This window comes from Pristis pectinata, chromosome 12 (genome assembly GCF_009764475.1).
Source record: "Pristis pectinata isolate sPriPec2 chromosome 12, sPriPec2.1.pri, whole genome shotgun sequence".
NCBI classification, from domain to species: domain Eukaryota; kingdom Metazoa; phylum Chordata; class Chondrichthyes; order Rhinopristiformes; family Pristidae; genus Pristis; species Pristis pectinata.
This window is the reverse complement of record NC_067416.1, coordinates 27157344-27183059: the sequence shown is the minus strand read 5'-3', so window position 1 is coordinate 27183059 and position 25716 is coordinate 27157344. Positions and strand designations below refer to the sequence as shown.

At 40.1% G+C, this 25716-nt stretch overlaps 1 protein-coding gene across 2 annotated transcripts in view; it reads right to left on the bottom strand.

The window, feature by feature from the left end:
* Positions 1 to 24537, bottom strand: part of LOC127576845 (leucine-rich repeat-containing protein 27-like) — a 41837-nt gene extending 17300 nt beyond the window's left edge. The window contains exons 1-4 of one of the 2 annotated variants that reach the window (XM_052027639.1): positions 24326 to 24537; positions 22895 to 23025; positions 18157 to 18215; positions 12099 to 12257 (exon numbers count right to left, since the gene is read on the bottom strand). In XM_052027639.1, the coding sequence (XP_051883599.1) occupies positions 12099 to 12257; positions 18157 to 18215; positions 22895 to 23025; positions 24326 to 24475 (499 nt within the window). In that variant the 5' untranslated portion in view covers positions 24476 to 24537. The remainder of the gene's footprint in view (positions 1 to 12098; positions 12258 to 18156; positions 18216 to 22894; positions 23026 to 24325) is intronic. The other variant, XM_052027640.1, reaches the window with a different exon arrangement.
* Positions 24538 to 25716: the final 1179 nt, after the last annotated feature.

Sequence of the window (25716 nt, the reverse complement as noted above, 5' to 3'; positions counted from 1 at the left end):
TTCAGGTGGTGGAACCTCTTCAGCACTTTTGCTATGACTCTTAAGTGTTTACTATCAGTATCCATTGCCTAAAGGATGTCAACTTGATAGAAAAGGCAGTGGAGAACAACTTGGAGCATTTTATTCATCTCAGCTTGAAAAATTTTAGGGGTAGATTTGACTCCACAGGCCAACTTCCTGTAGGCAGAGTCCCTGACTGGCCAGATCCACATTTAATTGAACATTAGTGCATCATAGTTCAAGCTTATAGAAAATTTATATCTGCAGAATTGGCAGGAATCAATTCAGTGAGATGTAGGCAGTGAATATTGTTCATTGTCAACCATTTGTATTTCAAGGTCACCTTGTAATGCCTGTATAATTTCACTGTTTGGATTGAACTCAGGACTGGAATTGTCCACTTACTGTATAGAATCTTAACCAGCACTCCATGCTGTCCTCGCTCTAATTTACAATGCTTCTTCTCCACATGTGCATTAAGGCCATAAGCTACTGGTCAAGGTCAACAACTGTTCGGATTAGCTTCCTACTGGATACAGATGGAGTTTTCTGGCCAACAATATTGCTTTATGTATCCTTGAACAAGATGGTATGTATATTAAAAGCATATCTATAAGCCAGTATGCTGTAACTAAACCAAACTTGCTCAATTCAAGCAAAATTTCCTCAGCCAGTCCCTGCCTAATAACATTGGGCAGTGATTAACGACAGCTGTCTTGTTTCTACTATGATAAACTGTTCACATTATTTCTCCAAATGGTCCTTAGTGCTTCCTCAGAATTTGTTTGTAATGTTGCTACTGATCTGCAGTGCCCTGACAAACTTCAATCTACATGGATTATGCCTCATCAATTCTATTTTATTTCAAAAACATACCTTTTTCATAATAGGTACAGTAAACACAATTGGGACATGTCTTTCTCTACATTCATTGTACCATTAGTTCAATAAATTCCCCTGCAATATGTCTGTGCCACTCAAGACACATAATGCTGTCAGAGATTTTTCTGCTGGTTATAGAGCAGGTCTGGTCCATGTGAATCACCTGCCCCTGAGCACACTTGACTCGATTGGTATTAGACAGAATCTTGTAATCCACATTCAACAGTGAGATGGACCACTAATTTCTGATGCCCTTTCTCTCCTGCTTCTACTTGTCGATGAGGATGATGAAACCCTTCTTCAGGATTCTGACATGCTGCAAGCTAGAAGTATAGCCTTTTACACAATTCCTGCAGGTCCGGGCCCACTCAGTCCTATACAGCCCATTAAAACTCAGTTGGTAAGCTGTCACTTCCGGTAGTGTTATTCATCTCAAGGAAATGAATGGAACTTGTCAGCTCCTCTAGGATCTGTGGTTTGTCCACACTCTCCTACTTGATGCACAGGCTAATTTTGAAAGACAGGTAATTGCTTCCAAAGAAAAATACAACACACAGGAAACATGGCATTGCTAACAGCACAATGACAAAAGATAGGTCCTTATAAAGGCACAATAGGTACTTAACGTAAGCACCGACATACATACAGGGAAAATGAGGCCGTGCCCTGGCAGTCATGCTTGTGAGTAATACTTGGGATACAGTGGTAATGTCAGATTAAGAATCTGGCTGTCATAGGGATCATAGAAAACAGTGGCATCCAAGATCATTCAACAAAATAAACTGCATTTTTTTTTCTTTTCATTAGCATCTTTGAAAACCGATTTGATATAAAGCTTTAACTATCAGCTTAAACAGAAAGACCCACAATCTTCAACTGAAGGAAAGAGATGATTAACATAAACTAAATAGACTTAGAGTTGTATTTTAGGCAATAGCATTCGGGACAGGCTATTTTAAGTATAAAATACACTGACTATTTTGACAATAGTAACCTACCATAATAATCTTTCAATAGCATAAAACCATGAAGATTATGGGGTGAATAAAAACATATGAAACTAAGGCTGAAATAAAAATACATGGTGTATTGTACAATTATGAATATAGACAGCTAAAATTCACATTCCAAAAATATTTGAGCTTTGAGCTTCTGGTTACTTTTGTATGATCCCTTAATTTGAATTTTTGAACTCACTGCTAACATTCATTTTGTTCCACACTTCACTGACAGACTTTCTAGGTAGAATCCCCCTGTCTACCTTTCTCCTGTATTCGTCATAGATAAGCTGTGCCTCTTGCTGCAATGTGGTAGCAAATCCTGTTCACAAAATTGAAACAAATAACCTTCCATTACAGTTGATCTACAAAAAGTCATCCTCTTTGCCAACTCCACTAACCCAAAATCATTTTTAATGGCATGACAATTTCAGTACCATATCCAAGTCAAAATAAGAAGATACTTGGAACACAGATAATTTTTATTCATCCACATAATTGGCAGTATTAACTGTCTAGAGTAAGATATGATGAAATAAAAAAAATTTTCCCCAGCAACAATTTCAGAAGTAGTAATGATGTGAAATTAAAGACACACATCTTCCACAATTCATTATGCAATTTATATCAAGAAAACATCATAATTTGCTATCATCTCTCTCACTTATTATTAATCCAATCTTCAGAGGAAGAAATATTTGTTTCTGTAAATAATATTAAAGCAATTTATACCAGTTATTCAGACATGCCTGTGAAGAAAAGATGTTTTTGATTGTATTTAATCAAACTTAGTCTTACCTTACTTCTTCACTACTCCATTAAAAAAAATGGGCTGTGCATTTTGTGACAGGTCCAACATGGCATAGGATCCATCAGCAAACTCCCGAGCCTGAGTACTAGGGAATTTCAGCAAGTTCAAACTCCATCACTGGCCCTTACAGAGTCCAGCAGCTGAAATTTGTCAGCAAGTTTGCAACTTTGGCACAAAGTATCAATATTGCTTGCATTTACAGGAGGCAAATTGGTAGCAGTTTGCCATGGAACTGCCAGCACTTACCAGCAAGATTCAGCCCAATGAAAATATGTTATGTATAAAAAGAGATATCTTTTCTTTTTGGAAATTATCAACATTTGGCATTGTTAAAGCTTTTGTTTTACAAAAAAGATTTGTTCTCCTTGGAATTTCAATACCTAAAAGAATTTACTGACAATGTCAAATCAAAAAATTGATGTGGAAATAAGACTTCAATTTATCTAAAAGGTACATTGGAGATTTTCTTGCACAAATCTGTTCAGCAGTAAGGGGATGGAAACCCAAGACTCATCAGTCAATAATTCAACAGGCACAGAGTCATCATGGATCTTGAAGAATACCCAAATCCTCACAAGGTTTGAGAGAAATTGGTGTTCATCATATATTGGCCCAATGCCTTGTATGACATGCAGCAAATATAAAGAGCCAAATTAGATTTATTGAACTTCATGCCATCAAGACATCATACTTGTTTTAATCCACTTCATTTACTAAAAAATAATTCAATGTATCAACTAAGCACCCTTTTTAAATATTACAATACTATCAATTTCCAGAAATTAGGGTAAATCTTAGGTTTTACAGATTCCTGATGAAATAAACCTATGGAAGTGCCTCTTAAGGCCTTAAGTTGGACAACTTCTTCAGAATCTTTCAGAACTGCTCAATTATGATAAGCAAAAATAATTTTCAAATAATACATTCACAATCAGGTTTTTAGCAGAGGGAAGGATAGACAAGATGTTCACTACTTTCTGCATTGAGGGGAAGCATTAGTGAAACTGCTGAGTTTTTTCATGAAAATATATTATGACATGAATCACTTTCACCAGAATCACATATATGGGTGGATCAAATTGCACAATTCCCAAAGTAATGATTAAAACCAGAAAAGTGCAGATGCTGGAAATTTGAAACAAAAACAGAAAATACTGGAAAAACTTAGCAGGTCAGGCTGCATCTGTGGAAAGAGGAACAGTCAATGTTTATGGCCCCGAGACCCTTCATGAGAATTGAGAAAGAGAAAAACAAGTTAGACTTGTAATAGAAAACGTGGGGGAGGGCAATGGGTGGAACAAAGATAATTTCTCTAAGGTGAAATAATGTGTTAGTTAAGATCAGGTTAAGGCTTTTTGCCCATGTAATGTGTTGCTAATGATGTATAGTTTGTGTAATGTTGTATTGTCTGGCATACTGGGACAAACCCAGCAGGCCAGACTATTCAAAAGGAAAAGAAAAAAAGGATGGCAGGCAAAAATGGCCAGATTATGTTTAATTTACAATTCTAAAATTATAAACATAGCAGTATTCTTCCTTGTTACATGATGTCTAATATATTTCCTGGGTAATTTTATATACCTTGGAACTTTAGGATATCTTCTATATTACATGGAAAGAATAACACAAAAGATCAAATATTTCTGGTAATGTAATCTTTTATTATAAAGGTTTCATATTTCAAATAAATTATTATACGAAAGGATAGGCAGGAAGGTAAGGGAGGTGGGGTAGCATTCTTAATTAAGAATGAGATCAGGGCGATAGTGAGAGATGATACAAGATCTAGGGAGCAGAATGTGGAGTTCATCTGGGTAGTGTTATATACTAGCAACAAAAGAAGCACACCGAGTGTTAGAAACTATTTTATTAATAACTACTTATGATAATAAGAAAAATAAAAGTAAAATGTTAGAATGTTAAAAGTAAAAATGTTAGATATTAGACATTAACCCCAAAACTAAACTCAAAGTGTGTGTGTGTGGCAAATTCCCAAACTCCAAGTCCAGGAATAGTTCTCAAAGCTCAGTTCAGCAAGCCATAAGGTGAAACGTGAGCAAAGGCTTTTGCAAAACCACGGTTGACTGAAGAGAAAATGTAGAGAGAGAATAGAGTAATTACGAAATCCAACTGTTCCACGATGGAACCCATACGACACCTCAGTCACCGATGATCTCCACTGCTTTGTTCCGAAGTATCTGCCACTCCAAAAGGCATTTGAGATGTGGCCATCCAGACAAATACCTGTTTCCCACTACAGGTTAACAACAAAGTGGACTCCACTGGATTATTCCAAAAATCCATACGTGGATTGTAGTGACAGACACAGTTATTGTTTCTCATCCATCGATACAGAGACCAGCAGGCAGTGTCTCTCTCCTCCTCTCTCTCTTTTCCTGACTGCCAAAACATCAGCATGTCGTTATCTCCTGTTGTTGTCGTAATACACCACACACACACACTACTGTACTATATTTTAAAGGGACAGTCACCAAATAGCAACCTAATCCGTAACAGTACAGATCAGGAATAGTAAAGGGAAAAAAAATCACCAGTGGGAGATGTCTGTAGGCCAACAAATAATATTGCAGTGACACAGGAAATAAACCAAGAAATATTTGATGCATGTAAGAATGGAACGGCCATTGTCATGGGGGACTTTAACTTCCACATAGATTGGGTGAATCAAGTTGGTCGAGGCAGTCTTGAGGAGGCATCTGTGATAGCTTTCTTGAACAGCATGTTAGTGAACTGATAACAGAAAATGTGATCTTAGATCTGGTCCTGTGCAATGAGACAGGTAAAATTATCCATCTTGTAGTTAGGGATTCTCTTGGAAAGAGTGAGCAAGGTATGACTGAATTTCTCACACAAATGGAGGGTGCAATAATTCGATCTAAAACCAGTGTATTATACCTAAACAAGGGAGATGACAACGGGATGAGGGAGGAGTTGGCTAGTGTAGACTGGAAACACAGGCTATATGGTGCGACACTTGAGGAACAGTAGAAGACATTCAAAGAGATTTTTCAGTGCTCAACAAAAGTATATTCCAGTTAAAAGCAAGGACAGTAAGGGTGGGGAGAACCAACCTTGGATAACTAAGGAAATAAAAGGCAGCATTAAGCTAAAAGCTTACGTATACAAAGTCACCAAAAGTAGTGGGAAACTGGAAGATTGGGAAAACTTTAAAAAGCAACAAATAATCACGTAGCAAGCAATAAGGAAAGGAAGATAGATTATGAAAGTAAACTAGCACAAATATAAAGTAAGAGAGTAACATTTTTTATAATTATATAAAGCAGAAAAGGGTGGCTAAAGTGAATGTAGGTCCTTTGGAAAATGGAAAGGGGGAATTTACTGGGTAATGTGGGAATGGCCGAGGCTTTGGACGACTATTTTGTGTCTCAATTTTACCTGTTTCATTGCACAGGACCAGATCTAAGATAGCATTTTCCGTTATCGGTTCACTAACATGCTGTTCAAGAAAGCTATCACGGATGCATTCTATGAAGTCCTCCACAAGACTGCCTCGACCAACTCGGTTCACCCAAAGAGAGATGTTATGGATGTGATGGGGGGGGGGGGAGGGGGTGGTGAGGACCTCAATACAATTGCTGTCACCAAAGAGGTAGTGATGAGCAAACTAGTGGGCCTAAGGGTAGACAAGTCCCCTGGTCCTGATAGGATGCATACCATGGTACTGAAAGAAATAGTGGAATTTATAGTAGGCGTTTGTGATAATTTACCAAAATTCTCTGGACTCTGGGCAGGTCCGGGCAGATTGGAAGACAGTGAATGTCACGCCACATGTTGTATACTTGGATTTCCAGAAGGCGTTCGATACGGTGCCATATAAAAGACTTATCCAAAAGATAAGGATGCATGAAGTTGTGGGTAATATATCAGCACGGATAGAGGATTGGTTAACCAATAGAAGGTAGAGAGTTGGGATAAATTGGGTGTTTCTCTGAATGGCAAGCAGTGGTGAGCGAGGTGCTGCAGGGGTTGGTGCTGGGCCTGCAACTGTTCATGATATACATTAACGATTTGGAAGAGGGGACCGAGTGTAGCATGTCGAAATTTGCTGATGACACTAAATTGAGTGGAAAAGCAAATTGTACAGAGGATGCAGAGAGTCTGCAGAGAGATATAGATAGGTTAAGTGAGTGGGCAAGGGTCTGGCAGATGGAGTAAAATGTTGGTAAATGTGAGGTCATCCACTTTGGAAGGAAAAATAGATCAGATTATTATTTAAATGGTGAAAGATTGCAGCATGCTGTTGTGCAGAGGGACTTGGGAGTGCTTGAACATGAATCGCAAAAGGTTGGTTTGCAGGTGAAACAGGTTATCAGGAAGGCAAATGGAATGTTGGCCTTCACTGCCAGAGGGATTGAATTTAAGAGCAGGGAGGTTATGCTGCAACTTTGCAGGGTACTAGTGAGGCTGCACCTGGAATACTGCGTGCAGTTCTGGTCTCCTTACTTGAGGAAAGATATACTGGCTTTGGAGGCAGGGGAGGTTCACCAGGTTGATTCCGGAGATAAGGGAGTTTGCCTATGAGAGAGATTGAGTCGCCTGGGACTATACTCGCTGGAATTCAGAAGAATGAGAGGGGATCTTATAGAAACGTATAAAATTATGAAAGGGATAGATAAGATAAAGGCAGGAAGGTTGTTTCCACTGGTAGGTGATACTAGAACTAGGGGACATAGCCTTAAGATTTGGGGGAATAGATTTAGGACAGAGATGAGGAGAACTGCTTTTGCCAGAGCATAGTGAATCTGTGGAATTCTGCACCCAGGGAAGCAGTAGAGGCTACCTCATTAAATAAGTTTAAGACAAAGTTAGATAGATTTTTGCATAGTAGGGAAATTATGGGGAAAGGCAGGTCGATGGATCTGAGTCCACAGCCAGATCAGCCATCATCTGATTGAATGGCGGAGCAGGCTTGACGGGCCAGATGGCCTACTCCTGCTCCTATTTCATTTGTTCAGATCAATTTTGATCTTTTAATGTGTGATGCTGTGGACTGAGTGTCAATTCATTTTGTCTTCCACTTGAGATGTAAAACCAGAGATGTAGAACATATGGCAAGCTTTAAGTTTCTTTCTGGCCTGCCTCAAAGCCACCAATACAACAGTGAAGAACTAGAGCATCTTGATTAAAAGCTCAATTTTTTTTGTTAGCTAGATGATGATAGGGATTAAAAAATAAAATAGTTTCTGGGGGACAGTCCAGGAGAACATTTTGGTGGGGGGTGGAGGGGTTTTAATTCTTTTAGAAAGAGTGGTTGGATGGTTACCATAGGATACTCCTGTACAGGTTATGTTTCATGTCTTTTTGGGTAATGGTAAGAGAAATGGTTAATATTAAAACCCTGCCAATGTAGAGTTCCCTTCCATTAATGTTGCCATCATAAATGCCGAGTCTCTTCAAATCCTACTTTGAATACTGGACAAACACTGTTTTCTACAAATATTATGTAGCCTCTCCACCAGTAACATTTCAGATTTGAATTTTCCATTTGCAGCTTTTAGTTGCCATTCACACCCATCAATCAGTGATCGCCTTACTGTCCATTACTCAGAGGATGCTCAGTTCACATGAGGTTTAGGTTGCTCATTTTGACAGACATCAGGGCTCTTGGACCATGCATGCTATAAAATAACTGTTAGCAGCAGGTAGTAAGTAGACAATGGCAAACTATATGTAGAACAGCATGGCCTTTGCAAGTTCTTGGCGGCAGTTAAGTCAAAGGCCTCAGTAGGTTTGTTTTATTGGTTGCCCATAGTGGGATAAGTTTGTGGTCATAGTCTTCAGCTGGTGTGAGGGGATTGCATATATTTAGACTATAGTCAAATGAATTCTGGGACAGTACGAGGCTCAAGAAAAAAGGACCACCAGGAGAGGGCAAGGCCAAGGAGAATAGATTTAAGATGAAGAGAAGTAAATAAAAATAATAGTGAGCATTGAAAGTTCCATGAGGCTTGGGCAGAAATATGGTGCTTTGTTGAAGACAGAGGATTCAATACATGTTTGATTTTGCAGAGTTTGAGGAATTCAGCTGGGAGGCATTATGACACTAAACATCACAGTTTTAATAAATTCACAGGACAATTGCCCAAACAAACACAAGCAGATCTTAGGAAACTTATCTACCCTGAAAGAACCATCACGTAGGTAAGCTACAAAATTTCTTAATTTTCAAGACATCATGGCTTTTCATTGATTAAGATTTTGTATTTGATTGCTTACTAATAGCATAACAAGTTATGTTCTTTTGAAGCTCTGAATTTTTCAAAAATAATTCTTTACCTTATTCTGCTGTGCCAGTTAAGAGAACTGACAACTAGAAGATATTAAGAAAAAGTTTCTGTCAAAGAAACGACTGACTGCTCATACACAGCACAAATAGAAGCTTTTATGTGGGTTGTGATGAATGTATTTGGAATTATAATGAACTAGCAGGGTTGGTATCATTTAATGGATGAACAACCAGTTTGGACTTAATTTCATTAATGAGATTGACAAACAAGTCTTTTGGCTTGTAATGGGAAAAATTTGTTACCCTTTTGACAGATGAAATACTGTGAGGGACAGGGCAGTAGAGTAGAATAATCATATATCTCAAGCAGTATATTCGCAATCAAGAAGAGCAGGTTGTCACATATCACTATATTATTCTCTGGCAAAATCTCTGTGGCGAAGATTTTAATTTGGATGTGCGATGAATGTTGTTGTCTCCATGAACAACATAGTATCTTGTGGATTCACTGTCATCAGTTTAAAGCATTTTCATAAGGAATTGATGCTGGGTGCAACAAAGTATTTCATCATACCGAATGAGGTCGCTTAGCAAGAGTAAAGACATGAAAAAAGTCTGTGACACAGATGTTGGAGATCAATGTATTTCTGATAGTGAGTGAATGGTTGGTGCCTCATTATTGGAGGATGCTGTGCTTTCCCCACTGACACTTATTGCTTTCCTTTCTGATTTGAGCATTTGGCTTCAGAGGAAGGAACAATAAGTGTCTAAACTGCCAGGCAATTTATCTCTCCTCAATCTAAACTTAACATGCAAGAGGCACAACTGATATGTGTTGATTTCTATTCTTTCTCTATCTGTCAGAAGGTGTTTTTCCCAAACACAGCAGTGGCTCAGAACTTTATTCTGACGTTTTGGGAAAGATTCAGTATTCAATTCATTTGAAATGCAATTCTCTGAGTGGAAAACTCAAGTTATTTGCTGCCACATTTTCATCCAACCCAGAACAGTGGAATTGAGTATTCTCCTTGAACTTAAAGACCAGAAACGTTTGGCTTTTCACAACAAGTGCCTTGAAGTCTCATCAACTTCTATAGATGTCTTAATTCTAGAAAAGTTAATGAAAATGTGGGAGAGGGAGGAGAGCAGCAAGGATGGAGAGCAGGAGGGAGTGCATGAAAGAGCGCTCTACAGGGAGCAAAAGATTCATGAAGCTTGATTGTTTTCTTAGCAGAATGGTGATTTGTAAGGTTGTGTTTTCTCTGCTGTGTCTCAAAGCAAAAACAGCACAATCAGACTATGGATGAAAAATGTGAAACAGTTATGCATCTGGCAATGAAAATAAAACCTTGCAGTTCCAAAATTATTGCCCCAAATCAGTACAACTCATCACATCAATCTGGATGAAGTATCCACTGATAAATTTGTACTGCTTTAATTTCATTCATAAAGCAGTGGATATTTTAAAATCAACGTTGAGATACTGTTTGTATCAAAATCACAGACTTGGAGTCTCCAGGACTAACAAGAATAGTAAATGATGCTGTCAAAGACCTATAAGCAGCAGTCAATTCTCTGATTTTTAAAGAAGAAACCCGTTTAGGCTATTTCTTTTGGGAAGAAATCTTAACTATGTTAACTATATTGTTAACATATTTTCATATTATATGTTTCCATGTACATAACAAAAATTTTCACATTAACATCTCCTTGTACGTAGGATATACACCATGATAAGGTCCCAAGGAGTATTGAGGACACAGGGATGGCATACAAGTCTCAAGGTCTTAGAAAGTGGCAGTGCAGGTTGATAACATGTTACGAAAGCATATGGAATACTAGTCTTCATTAGTCGGGATACTGAATACAAGAACAGGGAGGTTACGCTACAACTTTATAAAACATTGGTCAGACCTCAGCTGGAGTAGTGTGCGTGGTTCTGATCACCACATTATCAGAAAGATGTGATAGCTCTGGAGAGGGTGCAGAGCAGATTCTCCAGGATGTTGCCTGGGGTGGAATGTTTCAGTTATGAGGAGAGACTGGAGAGGCTAGGTCTGTTTTCCCTGGAGGAGAGAAGGTTAAGAGGGGACATGATGGAGACATGTAAAATTAAGAGGGGCATAGATAGGGTTGACTAAAGCAAACCTTTCCCCTTACCAGAGGTGAAAAAACTAGAAGATATAGATTCAGGGTAAGGCACAAGAGATTTAGAGGGGATCTGATTATAACCTTTTTCACCCAGAGAGTGGCAAGTACCTGGAATGCACTGCATGAGAGAGTGTGGAAGCAGAATCGCTGACAGCATTTAAGAGGTGTCTAAATAAGCACTTAAAATGCCTAGGCATAGAAGGCAACAGGCCAAATATTGGAAAACAGGGTTATTATGTATGGCTGCCCACTAGTTGGCATGAATACAATGGGTAAAATGGCCTGGTTCCATGCTGTATGACTCTATAAATTATTTTGGTCTACAGTTCAACTAGTTATTCCCACTTTGTAGCAGTGTGTCACAATTTTGTACAGTTGAGTGGTTCATTTACAGTATACAACCTCAATTATATACTCCAGAAAGTTTCAATAGAAATCTTGAAGTAATTTGCGGCATTGGTCTTTGAAAATAATTAACATACCAGTGAATGTTACGAAATGCTTTTCTACCTAATCTGTGTATTTTAGCTTCTGTTTAATATTAATTTTTAGACCATATATCAACAAATAAATTGAGGTTTAGCAGAACCATCTGTTAAACAGTTACTTTTCCTGCCAACTTAAAGCAAGAAGGAGTAAGGCAATAGCACCTTTCCTATTTCTGGGGCATATTTTGAAAGGTACGAGATTCACTGTTCATTTGTGGTACACTATTGAAGATACTGAGTGTAGAGCATCATGTTAAAATTTATATAATGTGTAGACTTTCCTTAGGAAGTTACTTATCTAAATTTATACATTTTAATATGATGTTCTGCACAAGTAAATTAGGAGTACCATGAATTAAAGCAATCCTGTTAAAAACACAAATGTAGATCTAACTGAAAACAGTCAAGCAATAATGAATACTAAATTTTCAACTGACATTTTGGCATTGCTAACGTACAATGGTTTCTCTATTGAGGATATGTTTTTTTTTATTTTGTACCTGTATCACAAGCAGATTCTGCACTATGCTCAGCTTCGATTGCCCCAGGCTTTCTGAGGAAGGCCAGAATGATCGCCAATCCTTGCTGCAGAACACCATCAGGAGGAAATTCAATCGGACATTTTCTAAGATTAAGGGCCTTCAATGAAGTCACATTACCTATGAAAAAATAGTTCATGTCACTAAACTACATAATAACTATAATAGTTTTAAAGAATGTGGAATGTATAAATACTTACATAAGTTCTCAACCCACATATATAGCATCAAAACAAGTTTTTTGTCATTTTTGTTTAATGGGATATTGACTTCATTGGGAAGACCAGCAATTAATGCCCATCCTAAATTGCCCTCAATATGGTGGTGGTGATGTTGAGCTAACTTCTTGATATTCTGCAATCCTTGAACTGCTATAATCCTTCAGGTTGATGCACTCCTACACAATGAAGATATGCCGATAAATTTCAAGTCAGGGTGGTATGTGACTTAGAGGGGAACTTCCACGTGTTCATATGACTGTTACCTTTCTTTCTTGGTGATAGAAGTCTTGGGTTTGGGACAAAAACAAAAATGCTGGAAGAACTCAGCCAGTCAAGCAACATCTGTGGAAAGTGGAACCATTCTGAGGAAGGGTCTCTGACCCAAAATGTTAAAATGATTTCTCTTTCCACGGATGCTATCTGTTTTTGTTTTAGATTCCAGCATCTGCAGTTTTACTCATTTTCTTGCGTTTGGGATTTGCTTTCAAAGGAACCTTGGCCAATCACTGCAGTATATTTTGTAGCACATACACACTGCAGCTACAGTGGCAGAAGGAATGATTGTTTAAAGTGGTGAATGGGGCAGCAATCGAGTGGGTTACTTTGCCAGAGAGTGTTCTACTTCTTGTATAGTATTTATGTAATTGGTTCACTTCAGTTCCTGGCCAACATCGCACCTCACCTCCCCCCACCCCATGTGCTAATGCAGGAGAATCTGGTAGTAATGCCATTGAATATAAAAGGTAGGTGCTTAGACTCTCCTTTGTTGGATATGGTCATTGCCTGGTACTCGTGTGGCAAGAATGTTGCTTGATATCACCATACACTTGAAAAAGTTGCTTCATTTTCTTGGGAGTTGGAAATAGAACTGAACATCACACATTAGTGAACATTGCCACTTCTAAAATGATGAAAAAGAGGTCATTGAAGAAGGTGGCTGGGCCAAAGACACTCTCCAGAGGAACTCCTGCAGCAATGTCTTAGGACCTAGATGATTGACCTTAAACAATTCCAACATTCTCCTTTGGGAAGTGTGATCACAGCCAACTGAATATTGTTCCCCTTGACTCCCACTAACTTCAGTTTTACCAGAGTCCTTGATGCCATACTTGTCAAGAGCTGCCTTGATGGTCAGGCAAGTCACACCTCATTTCTTCTGATTCATTTCTATAGTCTACATTTAGACCAACTCAATAGTGAGCTGACTTATCTCACTACCAGTGGTACAGATCAAAGCTCTACAATCCTTGTGGCATCTAGTCAGGATGAGAATTAAAAAACTAATTTAAAAACTCTAGCTACATTTTAATTTTTAATGAATGCAGAGCCGAGCACAAGTTCTGGAGCTGAATGATTTTGGCAAAACCCAAGTGAGTAGTTGCTGTTTGATAGCACTGTCAATAATACCTTGCATCGCTTTGCTAATGATTGGGAGTAGACCTTTGGGTTGATAACCTTGACTGGACTCTGCCTGGATTTCTGGGCAGGTCATACCGGGTAGCTTTCCACATTGGCTAGATGCCAATATTTGAATAGTTTGGCTAGAGTTACAGGTAGGTCAGAGCTGATTCTCAACACTAGATCTGGAATGATGTCTAAGTTTATAACTTACTTTATGCAGAGCTCTCAGCCATTTGCAAATATGGGCAGAGAAATGCCAGATGGAGTTTAATCCGGCCAAATATGAGGTGTTGCACTTTGGGAGATCAAATGTAAAGGGACAGTACACTGTTAATGGCAAAACTCTTAACAGTGTTGATGTACAGAAGGATCTTGGGGACCAAGTCCATATTTCCCTGAAAGTGGCTGCACAGGTTGATCGGGTGGTTAACAAGACACGTGGCATGCTTGCCTTTATAAGTTGAAGCACTGAGTTCAAGAGTCAGCTTTACAAAACTCTAGTTAGGTCGCATCTAGAGAATTGCATTCAATTCTGGTCACCCCAGCATAGGAAGGATGTGGAGGCTTTGGAGACGGTGCAGAAGAGATCTACCAGGATGCTGCCAGGATTAGAGGGCATGTGCTATAAGGAGAGGTTGGACAAATTTGGGTTGTTTTCTCTGGAGTGGTGGAGGCTGACGGGAGACCTGACAAAGGTTTATAATATTATGAGAGGCATAGATAGAGTAGACAGCTGGTATCCTTTTTTCCCCAGGATTGAAATGTCTAATACTTGAGGGCATGCATTCAAGGTAAGAGGGGGAAAGTTCAAAGAGATGTTTGTTTTTAAACACAGAGAGTGGTGGGTGCCTGGAATGCGCTGCTGGGGTGGTGGTGAAGGCAAATATGATAAAGGCGTTTAAGAGGCTCTTAGATAGGCACATCAATGTGCAGACAATGGAGGGATATATACATTGTGTAAGCAGAAGGGATTAGTTTAGTTAGGCATTTAATTAGTTTGGCACAACATCGTGGGCCAAAGGGCCTGTTCCTGTGCTGTAATGTTCTATGTTCTATGTCTTGATATGACATGGAGTGAATTGAATTGGTCAAAGGAGAGTTTCTGCGACAGCATGGACCTTAGGGAGGAAGCCTTGAGTTTTTCACTCAGTAGTTCTGGCTGAAGATATCTGCAGATGGTTCAACCTTGTCTTTGGCAGTCAAGTGCCAAGCTCTGCATTCATTCAAAATGGAGGCATTCTTGGAGTCTTGGCTATTAGGTATCACTAGATCACGAGGACTGCAGAGCTTTGTTCCCCTACCCCCCAACATAATAGTTGGCTGAATAATATGTCTACAGACATTCGGTGGAAAGGAAAACCTGCAAGATGGAAAGAAGCCCTGAGGAAGACTTAATTTTAACTATGCAGATCTAAATTGGAACACATATTTTATGATGCAATAAGAGCTTAGACAGAACAAAAAAAACTAAAAGATCAGAGCAGCAATGAGCATCAATCCAGATAATTTAAAAGTAAATCTTAAATGTGTCTGCAATATCATGAATTATCCATCACAATTTAATAATTACTTAGCTCTTTCATTATCCATGTTTGATTGCAATAGTATCCTACTGTCATCAGATAAAATTGCACACCAAAAAAAAACAGCAATCCACATGAAAGCAATCAAATGTCTGGGAATATATTCCTTGGTGCCACAAACAATTATTTTGCTTTCTTAGAGGTCAACTTCATACAGTTAATTAAATGAAAATCAAACATTAAATAGTTTTGGGAAAATTACAGAAAATCATTCTCTATCATATGCTTAAAGTCGTTCCATGAGCCACCCTTCCACATAGCTACACCATTAAATGGATCTTGAGTTCTGTTATACGATCTCACCTACAAGAAAACCAGAAGGCTGACAGAGGGATATAGAAGCTAAATGCAAAACAGAAAACATCAAGGAATTAAGTAGGTTGGAGAAATATGGAAGTCCTTTTTGATTCCCTGACAGATTGGCAATTATGATGAGCCTTACGGGGTTTTTCAGACTTAAAAGGTCATCAGGAAGTAAAAAAAGTTCAGAAGGCGATGCACCTGCTCCAGACAAGCATGCAGAAGCTACTCCTTTTGCAATCAATGGGAGTCAGTGTCGAGGGGAAGCTCTAAGAAGAGCTAGCAGACCTTGCACTTTGCAGCAGAGTCCTCCAAAATCCTGTTTTATTTCAGAATTCAGTCCATTGAGCAGGATGAGACATGCTCATGCTTCTTCTTCTAAAAGATTCACAAAAGGAGTTCCATAATCAGAAGTCTCAAGAAGGTAACACTGTCCTTGCAGCCTGGTGTATCAAAAACTTGCAAATCTTTGCTGGGTTATACAATATGAATAGTGCAACAGAAGCACCTTCTAGAAGATCATGCCCTCTGTCTGAGGTTTTTATATGACAAGATGTGGGACAGTCCGGACCAGGTGTTTGTATTCCTTCAAGGCAAATAAAACACCCAAAAGTGATGGTTTGCCAGCTGAGTTGTACTGGATTGGCTCAGACCTGCTGGAAGTATACATGTCAGAATCTATTAAAAGGTCATTGTCACCTGCATCTTCAAGCAGAAGGGGCAGAGACTGGAGATCAGAAATTGGCAATTCATCTCACTGCTTAATGTGGATTATAAGATTCAAGGTCCTCAGCAATTAAGTGAAGTCTGCTTTGGAGTTGGTGATTATCCTCAATTAGATCTGGGCTTTACCCAGCATGAAGATCTTTCTACAGTCCTGTACTACTCAGGGATATGATTGTCTATATGCAGGCAGCAGGGAGGACAGTTACTTAGCTTGGATCAAATGGACTTTGAAGAATACAGCACATATACATGATGAATGTGATCTCCAAGATGTTGTTTGGGGAAGGATTCCACAATAGGATATGACTGTCCTACACAGACTAGGCAAAATGAATGGGTGGAAAACAGAAAGCTTCTTTGAACAGGCCAGTCATTGGGCAGAATACCTCATCACCAGAAATTTCAAATTAACACCAAAATCTTGCTTGGCTGATGATGAGAAGTCTTCTCTGATTGAGGCTTCCTGTACAGCTGGAGTCTCTAGAGTCAATGCTCACTACCCCTAAGGCAGCTGTGATGGTTTAAGACAGTCATCCATCACCTTCTGGAATGTGCTTTTGCCAAGAAGTTTGGAAAGAGATGCAATAGTTTTTGTTGCAGCAACTCCCTTACAGATACATAACTTAGGTCTCTGTACTCTACAGGCTGTCCCTATAGAGTACAAACATCAACTGCTGCTGGAAGACATACATTGGTCTGCCCAAAACCTGTTGGTCTTCTAGTGCAAGGAGCTGTTGGCCACCGACTGTTGCAGAATGGCACATTCCAAGATCCAGAACTACATGCTAAGGGACATACTGAAGCTTGGTGCAAAGGTTTTATGTTAAAGGCCACAGTTTAAGCCTCTCCATTACACATCAAGGGGCTGGAACATGTGTAAAAAAAACCCCTCAGACTGCTTGCTCATGCACTTTTTATAGAAATGAAACCATTGTTACACTGATATAACACAAGTCCTGTATGTAAGCAGGGTGCTCTGACTTGTACCGTGAATGGGAACGTATGAGTGTACTATATTTGCAAATTTTATTAATAAAGAATATTTTTTGAAATTAACAAATAAAATCTTATTTGGTGCTGGGACTCTTCTTTCAGCATGACTGTTCATTATTTTGTTAAACTGCAATTCTCAGAATGGAAACTAAGGCAATCATTTATACCAATGTATTACACTAGTTCAGCTAGATAGATGCCAGAAAAATGGGAAATAGTGTCACACATACAAACAGAATGAGCAGTTCTTCCTGTCAAATCATTAAAATGTCTGGTTCTTCACAGAAATCTTATTTTCTTACTGTGTCAACAATATTTTGCTTGTTGGAGTAGATACGGCATGGATCAGTGACTAAAAGCATCCTCTATAGCAATTTTTAAAACATATGTATAATAAACATTTTGTCACCAGAGGGTCAATTAACTCCTTCATTAGCAGACTATCTTCACCTGTTACAATTGAAAAATTTGGGCCATAAAATGGAAAGGGCTCAAAAGCAGCAAAACATAGGTACAAACTCAGAGTTGAGAAGCAATTGTTTGGCAGAGATGGGAAAAACAAGTGAAATTAACTTTATATTTGCCAAAAAGTAGGGAACTAGTGAACTCCAAAAATAAAATAAATTAGTCCTGGAATACAATGTTGCCCATAAGTGTTACACAGGAGGCTTATTTAACTGACTAGTTTGGCTAATTATTTCTAATTTTTAAAAAATTCTTAAGTTTGTATGTGCAACACTAACATACAAACACAAAATATTAAACCAACCAGTAGAATTAGAACTTCAAACTAACCGAGTTCCACTGGCAGCTTTCGGATAGGATTTCCCTCAAGGAGCAGTGTTTTAAGGCATCTGTTGAAAGAAGAAAAACAAAATAATAACATTCACAGACTGATTCAACACAATAAAATATTCAAGGATAGATTATAATGGTGAAAATGGATTCTTAGAAACAATACCAGAATAAATGAGCAACCCAAGTATTGATCAAAGATTTTTTTTTACATGGAAAGAGAGATAGCAAGTTCGAAAGAGTTAGGAAGAAAGTTCCAGGTTGTTGTTAAAGGTTCTGTCCTTAAAAAGTTAATTGGAAATTGTGGGATACTACGGATTCAAGGATTAAAAACAAATGTCATACATAAGCATATAACATTTAGGAGGTTATAAAATGGGTTGAGGCCTTGACAAAATTTTTAAGCAACAATAACTCTAGTTTTGAATTCAATGGATTGGTGACCAGAAGATAGTAGGAGGGCACAGGTATTAGATGCTAGCAGTAAAGTTTTGGACCAACTTAAATTTGCTAAGGAAGAAATTCAGGCAGTTGGCACTGGGAGAAATGGAGGGAGTATAAGGCATGGGTGAGGTAAGGAGAGTGGTGGGCAGCGTTTTGCAGGTGAATTTCAGTAATCCTGGTGAAGCATAGAAAACAGGTTTAAAAATCAGAGTATTGTGGTTATGCAGAATCGAGTTCAACCTAAGCAATCACAGGACACAATAAATCAGTTTTATGTGCATATTTTTTGATTGAGCTAAATATTATTGCTTCAGTCTTGCTAAGGTTCTACAATTGAGCCAGAGAAACAAAGGATTGCAGATGCTGGAATCTAGAAGAAAAACATTATGATGCTGGAGGAACTCAGCAGACCAGGCAGCATCCTAGGGTGGGGATTACCTAAAGTGGGAGAATTCAATATTCATGCTGTTAGGCTGCAAGGTTCCAAGACAGAAAATGAGGTGCTGTTTCTTCAGTTTGCACTTGGAATTCTCCTGGCTGTGGAGGAGGCTGAGGACTGACATATCTGTGATAATGTGGGAGGGGGAGTTGAAGTGACTGGCAATGGGGAGATGCAGATCACAGTTACACACAGAGCACAGGTGTTCTGCAAAATGGTCACCTCGTTTGCGTTTGGTCTCACCAATGTAGACGAGGTCACACTTGAAGCACCGAATGCAGTTGATGATATTAAGGGAGGCACAGGTGAATCTCTGTCTCACCTGAAAGGACTGTTTGGGTCCCTGGATGGAGGTGGCGTAGGGGCAGGTGTGCATCTATGGCAGGGGCAGTGGAAAGTTCCCGGCGTGGGAGTGGCATGAATGGGGGTTGGGAGGGGGTTGTGAAAGTCGATCTGCACTGTAATAAAGCAGACAACAGCAGAACCAAGGAGCGTAAAAAAGTCCTTTATTGTTTAGCGCTAGCAGGAGTAGGGGGTATACGGAGGAGCAAACAGTCAGTGCTGCTCTTCCCTGCACGTGGCCCGACTCAAGGAATACAGGGTGCTAACAAACTTAAATACATTGTTCTCCGGTGGGTGTCCACCTACTGCACAGACATACCCATATTTGGGTATGCTTGACCAGCTTACGTTACCACTGGTCAAGCAGAGGCTGCAGTGTGCAGCCAGACAGATTAACACATCTTTCACAGTCAGTCACAACTCTGTTTCCTTGTGGCCTTGACGCCCCACAGCTCAGCAACTCCTTATCACGCCAGCAGACTACACGAGTAGGTGGATCAAGCTGTTTATCAGTAGAGAGAGAGTAACCCTTTGTTCACCAGAGCTCCCTTCCCACTGTCTTCCACAGGGTAAAAGGAATGAACGAGGGAGTCACAGAGAGAGCAGTCCCTGTGAAAGGCAGAAAGGGGTGGGGAGGGGAAGATATGCTTGGTAGTGGGGTCCCGTTGGAGATGCGGAAGTGGCAGTGAATGATGCATTGGATACGTAGGCTGGCAGGATGAAATGTGAGGACAAGGGGGAACCTATCCCTGTTGGGTCTGGGAGGGGTAGGGATGAGAGCAGAGGTGCGGGAAATGGCAGTGACACAGGTGCGAGCTCTCTCAACCACAGTCAGAGGGAAGCCCTGGTTAGAAAAGAAGTTGGACATCTCAGATGTCCTGGAGTGGAAAGCCTCATCATGGGAGCAGATGCAGTGGAGGCGGAGAAATTGAGAAAAAGGGATCCCGTCTTTGCAAGAGACAGGGTGGGAGGAGCTGTAATCGAGGTAGCTGTAGGCATTAGTGGGTTTGTAGAATATGTCAGTGGATAAGGCATCTCCTGAGATGGAAATGGGAAGATCGAGGAAGGAGAGAGAAGTGTCAGAGATAGTCCAAGTGAATTGGAGCCAATCGAGCCAAATGGGGTGAGTAAAAATGACTTGAACAATGGAGGAGAGATATTGAACTAGAGTATTTTACCATGTCATATTTCACAGGGACAAGGATAATGAGGAGGGACTTCACATGTAAGACTTAACTTTGACAGTCGCATGCTGAGCCCCACAATATTAGAGGATAGGGATGTTCTTAAAACCTCCTCTCATTATCTCTTTAATTGTCCACCATCAGTGGGATGATATGCCAGGATTGCACTGTCTACCATATGCCAATTTTGCTATTTGGCACTCATGTAGTCCCATATTTGAGTTTTTTCAGGTTTGCACCTCATTTTTAGGAATGCCTGGAGATGGCCACATCATGCCCCACTGAACTCAACAACAAACCAGGGTTAATGCAAACTAGGGTAGATTGATGAATAATTCTGGATTGTTATAAAAACATATCTGGCTCACTGACATCCTTCTGGGGAGGAAATCTACCACTTTTTCCCTGATCTGGCTTATATACAACTCCAGACTCTGAAATGACCGAATAAGCCATTTGGATGGTCTGTGACTTAAGAGGTGAACCAGCAGATGGGGGCATTCTGTAGGTCTGCTATGCTTCATAACAAGGGCAGTCATTCTCAGAAACAGGCCCTCCAGCCCACCACACCAGCAGAATCATACAGCACAGAAACTGTCCCTTTGGCCCACCATGTTCATCTAACCATCTAGTACCCATTTATACTAATTCCATTTATCTGTACTTGGTTTGTAGCCTTCTATACTTGGTGATTCAAGTGCTCATCTGGATATTCTTAAATGTTGTGAGAGTCTCTGCCTGAGAGAGTGGTGGAGGCAGAGTGTTCCAGATAAGATGATATCTTTATTAGTCACATGTACATCGAAACACAGTGAAATGCATCTTTTGCATAGAGTGTTCTGGGGGCAGCCCACAAGTGTCACCATGCTTCTGGCACCAACATAGTATGCCATCCCCCTATGTGAATAATATTCTTCCTCAGATCTCCTCTAAATCTCCTAACCCTCACACTAAATCTATACCCTCTAGCTCAAAGCACCTCTGCTAAAGGAATAAATTTCTCAATGTCTACCCAATCTACATCTTTCATAATTTTGTATATCTCAGTCAGGTACGCCCTCAGCCTACTCCACTGCAAGGAAATCAAATCCAGGTTATTCAGTCTCTCCTCATAACTGAAACACAATGTTCTGGTGAATCTCCTCTGCAGTGCAATCATGTCCACCTTCTTCACCGCTACCACTGCAGCCATCTTCAAGGATCCTTGGACTTGTGCACCTTGATCCCTCTGTTCATGAACTCTCCCCAGGGCCTCATCATTCATAGTGTATGCCCTACATTTATTAGTCCTCCAAAAGTGCATCACTTCATACATCAAGATTAAATTCCTTCTGCCACTGCTCTGCCCATCTTACCAACTGATCAATATCATCCTGTTGCCTAAGACTATCCTCCTCACTAAGTCCTTCTCACTTACCTGCAAAATTCAGCTTGTGTTTGTGCCAAGCCTGTCATGAACTCTAGAAAAGTGGATGCTTGCTTGATTAGGCGCCAGTGGGCAGTTTAGAAGTGAGCAAGTGTCATTTGTTTTCTTGATAATTTTCATCAATTTGTTTATAATTGAAAGTGGACTGTTGAGCTGGTAACTAGCTGGATAAGGATATGGAGAAAGTTTCAAATTTGCACAATTGTTTTAGTAGAGAAGTACATTAAAGTAAAATCTTTGGTTCAGCATGCTGTCAAGAGAATCAATGTGCACTAAAAGGGAAACATTTTGTGTCAATGTAACTTATTTCAGGTTGTAAAATATAATACAAAAAATGTATGCAATCACTTGACTTCAGTAAAATTAACAACGTATTGAAAATATGAAATGTGGTCCAAGAGCCATGCTTATAAAAAATTACATAGCATTTACAGTTGAGAAACAGGCTATTTGGCTAATTTGTGCTTATTCTCCATAGGCCTCTTGCCATTCTGCTTACTTCTTCACCTTTTCCACAAATCTTTATATTCCCTTGCTCCCTTGCTATTTGCCTCAACCAAATCCTCTGGTGGAAGATTCCAAGTTCCAAACACTCATTTTGCAACTGAATTTATCAATAACTTTATGCCCCTCTTTAGAAACTGATAAAAAAAAATCAGATTCTTTAAGGAGTGCGGGATTCTTTCTGCCAGAATACTACCCACACAATGTAGATGGAAACCTCCCCATTGCAATGAATGTGATGTAATACTCAACATCGCCTCAAGATACCAGTGTGTTCCTAAGAAAACTAAACAGACAATAATATCAGTTTTTCCAAATGCAAGCCTTTGCTTGAGTGCTAGTAATGGTAATAAAGACAGGGGCACACATAAGAGAATAAAAGAAAAATAATTAGCAAACCTATGGTTCCCAATTGAAAGAGGAAGACGTGTGAGCTTATTATTTCGTAGATCCAACCAGATAAGATTTGGTAATCGATGAAAGAAGTCCTCAGAAAGTTCAGATATGGCATTTCCTTCCAGATACAAGTTCTATTGAAAGAAATGATTTCAGTCACTACCATGTATGACAAAAAGTGTTAGGAAGAAGACATAGAACCTTTCACAACTGTCAATCATCTCAATACTCTTTACAGTCAATTAAATACTTATTAAATGTATTCACTGTTGTCAGGTAGAAAATATGGAAGTCAATTTGTGCATTGTAAATTTCCACAGAGGACAATACTAATGACCAGATCATTTCCTTGATGATGCTATTTGAGGGAAAAATATTGGCCAAGGCAACCAGGGATAATGTTCTTCCATATAACATCATGGGATTTTTAAAAAAAGTTTATTTGACATTTCATAGACTCCATATGATGGCTTATCCAAATGACAGCACTTTTAGAACATAGAACACTACAGCACAGTACAGGCCCTTCGGCCCACAATGTTGTGCCAACATTTTATCCTGCTATAAGATCTAGCTAACCCTTCCCTCCCACATAGCCCCCCATTTCTTTATCATTCATGTGTCTATCCAAGAGTCTCTTAAATGTCCCTAATGTATCTGCCCCCACAACCACTGCAGGCAGTGCGTTCCACGCACCCACCACTCTCTCTGTAAAAAGACTTACCCCTGACGTCCCCCTTATACTTTCCTCCAATCACCTTAAAATTATGCCCCCTCGTGTTAGCCATTGTCGCACTGGGAAATACATCTGTCACACTTTTAATACATTGTTGGGGACATCAGACTGGGATTGCATCAGAATTTTGTTTCTTAACATTCAAATGCTGTGACAGGAATATGAGAACAACCCAAGATATAACAACGTACACATCTATATCAGTACATTAGTCTGCAGGAGATGCCAACGTGATATGACTATTAAAAAAATTGACCAAAATGTCAAACATCTTGCTAAAGGCTAAAAAAACCCCCACATAAATGACTGCCTTTCCTGCACCAGGGATTCCTACAATTCCATGTGTAACATAGAAATACAAAACAATTATGAAGAAGCAACAATTTAAAACAAAATATAATTATCAATATTCCAACTTTTGGAACAGGAACCAGGTTTCTTCTAATTCCAAAAAGTTAGTGACAAAACAGCCTTTGTCCAGGTCACAAGACTTGAATGAGCAAGATGTGAAGAGCACGATTGTTCCTCTTTCTACAAATCCACTGGCACGCTGAATATTTAAAGTTCAGGGTTAAACGAGTGGGACTGAAGGAGGCGAGCTCCGAGCCCGAACCTCAGCGGGGTTGTCCCTTGCCCGCAGGGTGCAGGCGGCAGGTGGTCCCTATGCCTTGCGGGACGGTGGGTTCCAGCGGCCTTACCTCCAACCCCGGCCGTTGGAGAACGTGCTCGGGCAACTGCTCCAGCCCCCTGCCACTTAAATCAACCATTTCACCCACGGAGCCGGCGGACGAGGACGCCTCCTCACCCTCGCCGCCCGCTGGGATGGGCCGCCGCAATTCCTGCTCCATTCACCGGCTCCAGCCTCTGTCCGCCTCCAAGCGGCCCGCATCTCCATGACGACCGGGCGTGTGACGTCACTACGAATCACCGCCACGAACAATCGGGCTGAAGACAACATGCGAGTCGTGTTTTGATCCCGCCTGCGGGGTAGGCTGTGGACATGTGAAATCACCACTCAATAACTTCCATTTATACAGCGCCTTAATCATAGCAGAAACATCCCGGAGCACATCACAAGAGTATGACAAAACACAAAATAATTCTACCCGCAGAATATAAGTTAAAATATTTATTTATTAGTCATATGTACATCGAAACACACAGTGAAATGCGTCTTTTTGCGTTACTGATAACGTGCTGTGGGCAGCCTTCTTGCGCCTTCTCCAGATCGGGTGTGTTGGTGTTTGGCAGGTTAATCCCGACCTTGCGGAGACTGAACCCAGCTCTGTGACACCTCCTTATGATTCTCTCTGGAGCGTGACCTTAACACCCAAACTCAACTGGTGTTTTCGCAGATAGTTTCTGACCCCATCTCTGGTGACCTCCCCACGCAACCTCATGGCACTCTAATCATGAATAGCCTGTTTTAACAGTCTTCAAAATACACAAGCGAGACTATTCTTGTAGACCTGTTGTTTCAGCCAGCTTTTGCCCCACCAAACTTATTTCTTCCAACCTGGACACCATCCAGGTTACACTTCTGATGCCCTTCATCATTTTGACCATTTCCAATTCCCTGGTCCCAACAGGCTCATTTTTACCATGGACATACAATCCCTTTACACCTCCATCCCACATCAGTGTGGTCTGAAAGCCCTAAGCTTCTTCCTTGAGCAGAGGCCCAACCAGTTCCCTATCACTAGCACATTCATTTGCTTAGCTGAACGTCTTCACATTGAACAACTTCTCCTTTCACTCTCTCCAGGTCAAAAGCACAGCTATGGGCACTTGCATGGGCTCAAGCTATGTCTGTCTTTTGTGGGATAAATGGAACAGTCCTTACCTGGGGCCACTCCCTCAACTCTTTATCCCGTACATCAATAATTGCATGGCCGCACCTCCTGAGCTCATGCAGAACTCAACAAATTTCTTTAATTTTGGTGCTAATTTCCATCTTCGGCCCTCACCTTCACAAGGTCAATCTCTGACTCTTCCTTTTCTGTATCTCTCTGTCTCCATCCCAGGAGGTAGACTGGCTTCTAACATCCATTACAAGCTGACTGACCCCAACAGTTATCTTTACTACTCT